This window comes from Strongylocentrotus purpuratus, unplaced genomic scaffold (assembly GCF_000002235.5).
Source record: "Strongylocentrotus purpuratus isolate Spur 01 unplaced genomic scaffold, Spur_5.0 spur5_scaffold_10, whole genome shotgun sequence".
In the NCBI taxonomy this organism is placed as follows: Eukaryota; Metazoa; Echinodermata; class Echinoidea; order Camarodonta; family Strongylocentrotidae; genus Strongylocentrotus; species Strongylocentrotus purpuratus.
The window spans coordinates 19,527,740-19,540,471 of record NW_022145595.1 but is presented as its reverse complement, the minus strand read 5'-3'; the positions used below and the strand labels follow the sequence as shown (position 1 = coordinate 19,540,471).

The following is a 12,732-nucleotide window of genomic DNA, read 5'->3' as shown; positions in this document are numbered from 1 at the left end:
AATAAATATAAAGTATTATTAAATATGTTTATTAAAAGTTTGATTAATTTATTAAGTAATACATATTTCGATAAAATTTTGCTTTATATACTAAAGTTGTTCGAGCCGATATTGTATTTCCGAACATACTCGCGATATTCCGACTATTGCCGAATCCCTTCCAAGGCTGGATGTGTGTTGTTTACGTCCATTGAACAGCTGTGATCAATGTAGTATGATAGTGCGGAATCGGGAGGTAAATGAAAGAACAAGGGAAATAATTCTCGTGTTCAACTCAGACGTTTAGATTAGTAGTATGGATGTATTCTCTAATACTGTAGGCCTGTATTGGGATCAGAATTAGCGTGAGAAAGGATCTTCGCTTCAGCATAGCAGTAAATTTGTGACTCGTGATCGTGAACGCTCTTCTTTTTTTTGTCTGGAGCACACCCGGAGCTGAATCACAATAATGCAGTGCTAGTGCTACAGAGGCAGAGCCATTTGACCTGACAAAGGGATTGGCTGACCCTCTCCACACACTACTCTACACTACAGTCAGAAGTGGTATCTCAACCCTTTTCTCTTATATTATCTATTCGTAGCAAAAGGGGTTCATAGACATTTTTCTGGACTGGGTTGATTTTGTTCTTTATATTATTATGACCCAAACACTAATCATTATGAATTTCTTGGGGAACATCTGATTATTTTGGGGGTGATCGATGCTCATTCATTGAGGTTGCTGAACAGCAGAGGGAAACAACCGATTTGTTTACATCTAGAGTGAAAGCAGACTTGGCATACTTTTGTTACTTTCAGTTACTAGTAACCCAAACCTAAATTTACTCAAGGTTTGTATAATGGATTTTATATATGATTGGGATGATCAAGGAGACCAGTTTTCATTCGAGGACAGTGATCGGTTCGAGGAAGATTCGCTATGCTCTTGGGTGAGCGAGGCAGAGAGTGTGTGTAACAACAACTGGAGAGGATGGAAGAAAAACAGCAATGGAACTGGAGGGGGAGAGAGAATGTCGTCTGCTGTCCCTGCAGCCCCAGGGATTTCTTCGTCTTTAACAGAGGGTAATTATCAAGGGAGAGTTTGATATTAATTAAAGGCATATTTCTGAAATTTGTGAAATTTGGTACATGTAATTAATATTAATTTTAACTCCTGATGTTGGTGTGAATCGAAACTGAACTTTGCAATGCAGCGGTTAAATTGTGAATGTACGATGAAAGTAAAATCAGTGTGTTTTGAAGATTTGACTGTTGTCAGTGTTATGTACATTAATTGTGGTCCATTTGTTGTTGCTTTAAGAAAAGAGAAAGAATGGGCTTTAAAATATTCATGACCAGTTTCACACAGAAGCCATGTTCATCTCATCACCTGTCGAGCACAACACACATAGAATTACTTTTTTTTAAAGAGGTACATGCAACTGCTTGACATTCCTGTCTGATAAATTCCTTCAATTTCAATTTTCAAGTATCAATTAAATACATGTACATGTACACTGTACAGTACATGTAGTACACCGGTAAACAACAATGTTCAAAGTCCAACTGACATACAGTATGATTGAAGTGGTGAAATCATATACAAGAATGAAGTTATTGTTATTATTTTTAAAATTCATTACATGTAGTATATTATAGCTTTATTATAATTATTTCTCTTTTTTGGGTGCTGAAAAATGAAACTGTCCATTGCCAATATTTTCAGCATTTTGTACAAATTGTTAATACAAACAGCACAGATGCTAGACCGCTAGTCATCAAATCTATCTTTCTTCTGTCCATGTGCATTTTTCATACACGTACATGTACAGTATATCACCGGCACATCTTTATTTTATCTTCTTAAAGTTAAACTTATCAAATACATGAGGGGGGGGGGGGGGGGTGGGTTTTTTTCTTTTCCTTAGACACATTAAAGTAGATTTACATAAACAGGACTTTGATCTTACATTTGTATCAGACTTCTCTCTGTTCATGTGTACAAAGTACCTTTAATACAATCCACATTTTACACATATATCCCTTCTTTTCCATCATAAACCCATTAAATGGTTTAATGAGATTTACAGGACCTTATCTTACATGATCCTCCTGGTTCTGTTCCTGCATGTTTATTACTTAAACAATGATAACAATCTTTCTTTTTCTTTCTCTTTCTACCTAAAGCATATCTGGTTTTAATAGATTTACAGGACTTAATCACATGTTTCTTCCTTCTGGTCCTGTGTACCTTACATAGCATCCTTTCCTTTTTTTTTTTTTTTTTTTTTTACTAAATCCCATAAAATGGTTTAGTCGGTTTACAGGATATAGGTAGCCAGGGTCTTACTTCCTTCCGAAGAGTGTTATCTCTGTCTTTCCTTGTGTAGTCCCATTCGCACCAAACAGATTATTGAATCGATGTAAAACTAATCTGGTCCATCTTACAACTGTATATGATGCTAACAATAAAAACAGAAATGTAGCTACATGTACACATGTATACACACTGTACACTGCCGTACATGTACCGGTAATCTTAAAGTAGATCTATAAATGTTCCCTCTCATGTTCATATTTTGTTATTGTTGAAACTTGATATACATGTACATTGTACATGCACCTTTTTTATTGTTCTAGTATTTGATGTTTAAATACACAAGGGCAAGTGTCCTACAGAATATGTAAAATTCCTTTCCACTTTCCTAGCTGCATTCATGTACATGTATGTTGCTTACTTTTACAAAGTACATACTGTAGGCCTACAATTATTATATGTACACATTACAGATATATTATACAACATCTATGAAGCGGGTTATATTAGATTTAATTCTACATTGCACAAAGCCTTTGTCTACTTCATTGCAACCTCATGGGTTCCTGTTAAACACTTTTCATTTGCCATTCCAAAAAACAAAGGAACATCTTGGAAGCCACATGTACAGTATGTACTGTAGGTGGAAGAAAGCCTTATCCTTATCGGTGGGAAGGTTAGTCATCGGCCAATGATATCAAGCCTTTTCAATGCTTATCACTCCACACGTTTCTTTCCATGAAACTGTGTTATTGTTGTGGTTTTTGACATACAGTTGTAGGAGAGTGTGGTCAAAGGAAAGGCGCACAAAGGAAATCTCACCATTGCAGAATGCAGAGTTAACAAACAATGAAACTGATGAGGAAGGCTTCATGGGTGCAGGGGTAATCCTGCCCACTACCCCCATCCCCTTATAGTGGTAGTAATGGTCATAAAGAGAAAGACTGTACAAAGGTAGAGACAATTAAATTACAGTAGATGAATAAAACAGATGTAATGTTACTTTAGAATAATGGACTGCAAGAGATTGTTCAAGCTTGGCATGAGGTGAAAATGGTTGTCAATCTACACATTTTTTCCATGAAATTGTGTTATTGTTGTGATATTTTGGCAAGAGGATGAAAGTGAAATAAATTTCATTCATGTCGTCACTTTTTTTAAAGAGTTTCTGGAAATCATCACAATTGCAAAGTTACAAACACAAGTACCCGGTACTGTATCAAAAATGCAGGGTATAGCAGGCCAAGGATATAGTTGGTCATTGTCATACTGTATGCTACTATCATGATTAATCCATGCAGACATGACCCACATCAAGGCTAAAGTCAGCATTATTCTCACAGGAAAACAACATGACAACCGGAAGATGGAGGAGGTAGATGATTGATAACAAGAATGAAAATTCCATTTCATAAATAATTCATAATTGCCCATCTACAATGTACACCCAGTGCACCATTGAGTTGGTTTTATTATTACCAATTATGTACATGTCAGTATTATACTGCACATCAACATAATTATCTTGTCTCCAAAAGATGAAAGATACATCACTTTTACAAATGTTCATGTACGTGCAGGTATAGGTCTGTACATGCATGTTGTCATATGAAAATTCCTATTTCTTCCAATTGCCAGGAACTCTTTGTGTGAATTAAAGATTTTGTTTCGACATGTACATGTACATGTACATGTACACAATGTATCTAAACAAATAAACAAATCTGGCCTCTTGTGTATACATGTACATGTATATGTATATCTTTCTTTATCTGTGCTGCCATTCGGGCAAGCCCAATGATATTACTTACATCGTACTATTACATGTACATGTACATGTACAAATAGGGAAAAAAAATACATGGGGGCTCGGGGCGAATTAGCCCCCGAAATGCCAAAAAGAGCCCCCGAAAGTCATAAAAGAGCCCCCAAAAACTGCAAGGAGTTCAATGAGTTCAATGAGTCCAAAACAAAATAAAGAGTGTTATTTTCATGCAAGCAGGCTTGAAACGTAGCCTGCGAAATGTTTACCGGTAAAGTATTTTTTCCCTTTATGTACAGTATGTTTTAGTACTTGAAGTTATTAAAAATTTAACTTTGTTTGTAATTTATAATGTAATATACACCTGTATGAAATTATATACTACCATTCCGTGTACATTAAAAATTAACAATGGAATGCTACAGAGAAGTGAAAATGCCTACACTGTACATGTTGTCTGATCTTCTGTTTCTTTGCTTTATCTGAAACATGTACATGTAAACAGGAAGAGGTGAGTACTTACATGGAATCAGCTTATTTTACATGTACCTGGTACTCATAATTACAGGTTTATTGTACATGTACGTATACATCTGCACATACTAAATGCAGGTGTATATATTGTGCATGTATTGCAGCAGCATACATGTACATGTAGTCGGTTACTGGCCTTGTTGAGTCATTTTGTTGATATTGATACATGTAGCCTGGCCTTGGGTTCCTGCAGAGCTATGTGAAGTGTACATGGCTATGTTTGGACATGACCTTGACCTCATTTGAGTGGACATACATGTATGATACTCATCATGACTAAATAACTGTGGTTACCGGGTCTAGATACAGCATGTACATGTGTACATTTACATGTAGGCCTACTAGATCGATGATTGTACATGTACATTACCTGTACAGTGTACATGCATCCACATGTCATTGTAATTAAACAAAAACAACAACACATATTTGATCAATGTGCTTAGTAAACTTTTTACACAACAAGCAGGGGTCATGTTGTATACGGTACTGTGTCTGTAGTGTGTGCTGGAATGAGTGTCCTTAGACTGAACCCAATCTCAAGCCAAGGAAAGGGCAAAGGTCATGAACAATTGACTGAGTGGTCTGAAAGTAGGTCAGGTCAGTTTAATTTTCCTGACCACATACGTACAGTGTATGTATATGCAATCAAGGACTTTAGCTGCCTGCACAATTCACTTGAGACATTTACAGTAATTAAAATCTTCAATAAAAACAACAACACAGAAATGGGGGGGGGGGGGGGAGGAGAGAAAGAGAGAAAGAAAGAGGGGGTAGAGGAAGGTTGGGGAGGAGGAGGAAGAGGAATAGGAGGAGGAGAGAGAGAGAGAGAGAGCAAAGTAGAATGTAACAAATTGGGAAAGATGGGATAATAATGCTCTGAGTCCTATATTTTTCCTTTTTTATTAATAATTGGAAATTGTTGTATATATATTTACTTGTCTAATTAGTACAAGTATACAGGTATGTGTGAAAAAAGAACATCTACTGTAAAATTAAATGTAACTCATGTTTATAGACCGGCCTGTAAATTCTACAATTTTGTCAAGGAAAATTTTGGAGAAAGCTTGAAACCATATGGAAGGAAACAATCAACTCAAGATGATTAAAATCCTTTGTTTGGAAAGGTTGAAGTGGGTTTGGAATGGAGGTCATTTCAAGTTCACGAGGGTCTAGAACGAGAGTTGCACCCCATTAAATAAAAACACATCTACAAACGCGTAGATCTGTGTATGAATACATTATGTATGTGGAGTAGCCTAAAAATATTTGTATACAGGTACTCGATTGTGTGTAGTGTGTACGGTATTTGTTACTAAAGAGTGGATGACAAATCTGTTACCAAAGTCTTTTCATAATTTCATTTACAAGTTGGATTATCAACAGAAAACGTTAAAGATGTTTAGTCAACAGGGGTCAAGAGACATGCTCTTTAGCTAATTTGCTGGATTAAAGACCGGCTTACATGTAATAAGAAAGTTATGAATTGTTGAAGGTGCGATCAATCAAACACAAATTGGCAACTCTGTGATGTATCTTGCACGCTCTCCTCCCATTTGCCCTGTACTAAAAAGCTTCAAAAATCTATATTTTCGGTTTAATTTTTTTTCTATGATAGGCCTACATTGTACATTCACCCTCGAAATGCAAATATGTTTTTTTACAACCCCTGTAATATGAAACAAAGCTATTCCATCATCAATATACATGTATACTGTAGCAAAGAAAATTAGTTAATGACATTTTCTGTACAAAGCAAATTGGAGAGGAGCTTGCAAAATTGTTATCTCTAAGAATATTCATGGTACAATTTACATGTTCATATTGTACATTTTGTACAAACAGGATAACAACTAAATTGATCATATCCGTTATAAATGTGATGTTTTGGTATGTTTTTTTGTAACTCAATAATGAAAGATGGGCTGGTTGAATTTGGGCCTTTGTTGAATACTCTTTACTACATTTATGTCACATGAACTGGGACAAGTCGATTTTTCACATGCCCTTCGATAAAAAAAATGACAAAACATGGTAAGGGTATGAATAATTTAGTTTTTTACCGTAATTAACGGTGTATTAACCACACTTTTTTGCAGCCGAAACAAATTCAAATTTTAAAGTCGGGGGCGTGTCTTATACACAGTACACAAGTTTTAAGTTTCGATTTATGCCCCTCCACATGGTGCTATGCCTGGCAATGTATCCCAGCTCAGTAATTGGTGTGTTGACTCACCACTCGGAAACTAGAACAACATTCAATTTTGTCTGTCATCTTGGTTTGAAAGTAATCTTTCTGATAGATCTTAATATGTTGTTTATAATAATAATTACTCCAATTTTTCTTCTATTACAGTACATGGCGTACCACAAGGTTCTATCCTAGGTCCTCTACTGTTTTTTAATTTACATTAATGATCTTACACATTCAGCTGTACCTCACAGTTAAATGAAAGGCCTTCCCACGTGGGTTTTACCAAGAACCTGGCTTGCTGGCGACAGAGTCGTCAAAAAAGAATCACAAAGAAAAAAAATTAGGGCGAAAAAGAGGGGTGCGGAGGCGGTTTATACACCATTAATTACGGTACTGTTAATATACATGTACATTTATAGGCAGGTACATAAATATAGCACATACAAAATTCATAACCCAACATTGCCTATCGAACTGTGTGGTTATTGTGTCAATTTTGCTTATTACATTTTTCCATGTAGGTATACTGTATATTACTGCATGTACATGTACAGTGTGGCAGGTAGCCTCGAATGGTCATGCATGGATAATGAAATTTCCATGGCAACACGTATAGTGTATAGATTACCGCAGTCAAGTGGAGTGTGTGTATGTTTGTGTATGAATGAATGTCTTACTTGGGTGGGTGGGTGTGTCTGCAGAACACCTGACTCTTGGTATCATTTTAGTTGGCTTTTTTGTGTGTGTACATGTAAGACTTACGGTAGACACTGAAATTATCATTTACACGTATTTTACACCTGTACATGAACATGTACTTTATTTAGCCTATATTGATGCATTATTGTGCACTGAAATCAAGTCTGCTTCTACATTTCTAACAGTATGATTTACATGAATGAACGTCATAATGAAATGCACCAAGGGCATGTACTCATTCAACATACAGCATCCACCTGTACATGTGCAACATGTACACACCAATGTACTGTACTGAGCTTTTCAATTCTTTAATTGGCAACATGATAATACTTTGTACATGCATGCACATGTTTACATATGAATATGATAAATGTAAGCCTACATATTTCCCGCATTATGCTTTAAAAAAGCAACACACAAGAACAGCAACATACAGTAGTGTGTTTATTTTGTACATGCAGTAAAATAGCCTCTGGAGTGGAACATATTATTATTATTATTATTTATTTGACCAATAATACAGTGAGTATATCAATCAGATAATACATAGAGATTTCATAATACATAACAGTTTTAGGAAAGTGGAGGGGAGAAAGAGAGAAGGATAGCAATTAGAATTGCTATTTATACTCCAAAGTAAGGCTGCGACGGGTAGTCAAATGCTCGAGTACCCGGCGGTTGACAACTACTCGGGTACGATTTCTCGTACCGAATATTCGGCCAGAAAAAAAAAGAAGAAAAAAAATGTCCAGGCCGACGCTTACCCTTGCCAGGAAGAGCGGCGGCCGCTGGCATGGTACCGTCAGTAAAAATGTTTCCCAACTCAAGCACTGTCAAACTCACCACTCAGAAACTGGGACCAAATGTCCGGATTTCAGTTTAGACTCGGAGGACAATGGATTATTCTGCCATCTTTGGTTTTTAAAACAGCATTGTTTACTGTTATTATTATTATTATTAAATCGGCGCCTTCAACTGCAACTCGAAGTAAAATTGCATGCGTTTTTGGCGATACTGGCACTATGAACATGACTGACATAGAAAGCGGACAAAATATACAGTTCCTCAGGTAGACAAAGGAACATCCCTTTACTGCTATTATGTAAACATGTGTAGAACAGGTGCCACATGCATATTCACCTGTTTACATAATAGCAGTGAAGGGATGTTCCTTTGTCTACCTGAGGAACTGTATATTTTGTCTGCTTTCTTTGTCTGTCATGTTCATAGTGTGGGATACTGCACCAGTGGTATGGTGGTGGCAAAAAAAATTTGTTTAAATAAAAAAAAATCAAAAAAAAATCAAAAAATTCAAAAAAATTATAAAAAAAACATGGCGTCCGAATATTCGAGTATTCGCTTGTAAGCCTGGGAGTGTACTCGGGTACCTTATTACACTGTTGTGCACAGCCTTACTCAAAAGCATGTCACCCCCCAATCAGATCTTTATTTTTGTATGCATTCAATTGTTTTTATGTTCAAGAGCTATACATGTACAAGCCATGGAGATCGCACAACCCTACCCGTTCATTTATATATTTACTTATTTATTTCATCAAATGCTAATTAATGTTTTATTGTCACATCTAAACCAAATCATTCATCTTGACTCCACCTCTGCTCTCTGCTCTTCTTCTCCTTAATTTCTTCCTTGGTTGAACTGAAAGCGAAGACCACCGCCCTTTACATCCCCTTTGAAGTTGTTCCTTGTTCATTTGTATATTTACTTATTTAATTTGATCCAATGTGGATGTTATTGTCACAAAAATTAAAATCATTCATCTTGACTCCACCTCTTCTCTTCCTCTCCCTAGTTTCCTCATTGGTTGAACTGACAGCAAAGACCACCGCCCTCTACATCCCCTTTGAAGTCGTTGAACGAGTCTACCCACCGGTTCCTGAAAACCTTCAGCTCCGCATCGCTTTCTGGAGCTTTCCCGAGAATGAAGAGGATATCAGGTAAGATTATTAGCAAAACTTACAGTACTTGCAGACCTGCATGCATGCTTTTACCCCAAGAGCAGTAGATTAAAACTAATGGGTAGTTTATGAGCAAGAGAGTTAAATTTAAACAGTCTGGTCATTTTTCACATGCCATAAATGTATTTTAGGGGCTGTCTTCTCTGTATTTTTATGGTGTTTCTGAGAAAACTATCTATTTTATTATGGATGCACACATCTATCTATTTATAAATCTACCATCAAATGTAGATAAGCTGAATGTAGAGAGATAAATGTAGACGTACATGTACATGTATGTAGGATGCAAATCACCTACATGTAAATTGATTTGACAGAATATGTTACAGTGAGTATGTAAACCTTATAAAACCAGAAACAAAATGAAACAAACATTATAACAGAAAAGCGACAACAAAAACAATCCCCAGAGCTAATGTGTTTTAATTGATCTACTCCTACAGGGTACCATGGAATATATAATGGCTTGTTGTCTGGCCGTATATGACTTCAAATATGTATAAATATACTGTATGTATGATCTTGCTTGGATAGACAAGGCGCATGAACATGTAAATATAAAGGCTGCATGGATACCCATTGCCTCGTATCGTATGATTCTATTGAATTCATTTTTTGCGGACTTACATGTATAAGCATAAATTGAGCAACAGCTTTGAGCTGTACACGTAATCTGTTTAAAGCCAGAAGGCCGTTAATTCTGTGTAAAATGATATAGGGTAACCCTTCTTCCTCCAAACGAACGATACATGATTCTATCATTTTATAACACCAAAAATTGATATCATATATAGGCTGTATATTCCTACTACAATATACTGTAGGTTCTATTTTTAAAATATACACATACATTACAATACACGTACATGTACCATCACAAAATGCTAAGTGGATATGTAACACAAAAACAAGACTCATGGATGACAGAGCTTCACATGTGCAGTTTTTCTTGATTTACGTGTATGGTTACGTATGAATACGTACAGGTACACATTTACGTGAAGGTGTGTACATAAATTATGCATGTGTTGAGCATAGGATACGTGCGCATGGTCAGAACCGGGTGGAGGCCGGGGGTTCCTGCGTGGCACTCACGATGGGATCACAGGGTCTAGCCGCTACCGAGATGTGCGAGCACCCCTCCCCCCTTCCACTCCTCGGCATCGCAGACAAAACATGACCCCGTCAGGTGACGTACCAGGTCAACGTCAAGACCTGGTTTCCTGCTGTTTGTTCACTCAGCGGCCTCACCTTCGGAAATTGAGCTTTCCATATAGCCTCCTAGCTGGCCAGATGATGATACGTAGAGGGGATGGATTAACATTCTGCAGATTGTGTGAGAGTGAAGCTACATGTAGCAAATACAATATGGCCCTGCTTTATAGTAGTTACCTGTAGTAGTCTTGTTTTCATGGGCTCTAATTTAAAGGTAAAGACCAGTTATGGTCATGCGATTGCATTGTGAAAGAAACATTGTGGAATCGATCAGAAAAGGTTGATCATCTAGCATCTAGCATCTGCAAGGTTCTGGAATCATCAAAATGATAAGAAATTTGGCCCATTCTTTGTAAACTATACACAGAAAGATGTATATGGGACCACCCTATATCTCTCACAGTCAAATAGATATAATAATTTACCAAATATATCAATTAGAAGGCGGTTAAGCGGTAATTTTTTATCATCATGTATTAGTCAAAACATATTCTTTCACATGATTGGTATTGAGAGCTTCCATCTCATTTTTTGAAATTGGGGCGTTTCCAATACTGGTCTTTACCTTTAAGGTAGTCCTATAATGCTCACCTTCCTTCCTTCCTTTATATCACATGATGTCAGTTGTTTTTGAAAATATAATGTATGCTAATTCTAAAACCCTTTTGATGGTACAAATGTTATCGTTTTTCACCAAATAAATATTCCTTTGGAATGAATTTAATGATTACTGGTAGGGAAATCAAAAATTTGATCCATGAGTAGATGCACTACATGTATGCAGCAAGTGATTATTACACTTTTCCATTGCAGTTACAAATAAAGTATTATTTTTTGTTACTTGTAATCTGTAAACTCAAGATTATACATGAAGTCCAATTTCATAGGTTAGAGAATACATGTACAGTACATACTGTTGCATTCATTCTACTTGTTTGTTATAACACTTGAAGAATGTGCACAGTTGACACTTGTGAGTTGTGTAAGAGGAGGAGGGAGGAGGAGAAGGAGGAGGAGGAGGAGGAGGAGGAGGAGGAGGGGGAGAGAGAGAGAGGGGGGGGGGGACCTTTTGCTTCACAGCAGACTATACATTTTTTTTCATGCAATCAGTGATTGAATTGGAAAGTTCATGTGCAAAGCTAAGCCAACAAAGAATATCCATACAGATACTGTGCTCCTAATCTTAGGAACTCTCCTTGAACTTTCTCTCACACTTGTCATTGATATATCTCAAGCTGAAACTCAAACTGCCTTTTGCCCTCTGCCAGTCTACCTCCTGACCCACATCTGTGCCTTTTCTACAGAATAGTATAAAAACACACAGTCTTCCTATACTAATCTGCATCTCGTGCAAATCCTGTACCGTGTACAATGTGCATGAGAAGGATAAGTACAGTTACTTGAGTTAAACATTCGTGGAGAGGTGAGGGTATATACTCGACTTTGAGTAAATAATTTAAGAGAACAAAAATAGAAAGAGGAATTGAGCCTCTGACTATACAATGGAAAGTAGCAGGAGGAGAGAGAAGAAGTAAACATATGAAGGTGGAATTGATGGAAGATATGGGAAAAGATGGGGAGAGAGAAGAGAGGAAGAGAAGGGAGGAGTAGGAGGGGGAATGGGAAGAAGGATGATAAGGAGAGGGAAAAAATCGGGAGTAGAAAAGGGAGAAAGGAGCAAGGGATGAAAAAAGGAGTGGGGGTGAGGTAAGAATAAGGCAGATACAAAGAAGGAGATAGAGAATGATAAAATAGAGGGGAGACAGATTGATAACAAAGGAGAACTTCAACAAGGAGAGTAAGGAAAGGATTTGCTGAGACGATAATACAGTAAATGGAGATTCCTGGTCTGGTTTTAAATTTGTCTCTGTAAGAGTTATCTTCATTTTTTGTAATGATAAACTGGCATATACATGTACTGTACGTGTACATATAATGTATCTAGTTATATGAAAACATATCCAAAGTGTGATAATGATACCAGAATCTCGACACGTATTACTTAAAATGGTACATTCTTCATCCTTACAATGTGCAGAGTTCAAATTT

At 36.7% G+C, this 12,732-nt stretch overlaps 1 protein-coding gene across 3 annotated transcripts in view; it reads left to right on the top strand.

Annotated features, from left to right (window-relative positions):
- The first annotated feature begins 144 nt into the window (after positions 1-144).
- The window catches only part of LOC574824 (zinc finger SWIM domain-containing protein 8), a 40,911-nt gene continuing 28,323 nt past the window's right edge, over positions 145-12,732 (top strand). For 2 of the 3 annotated variants that reach the window (XM_030979700.1, XM_030979699.1), the window contains exons 1-2: positions 145-1,062; positions 9,303-9,447. In XM_030979700.1, coding sequence (XP_030835560.1) covers positions 840-1,062; positions 9,303-9,447 — 368 coding nt within the window. In that variant the 5' untranslated portion in view covers positions 145-839. The remainder of the gene's footprint in view (positions 1,063-9,302; positions 9,448-12,732) is intronic. The other variant, XM_030979701.1, reaches the window with a different exon arrangement.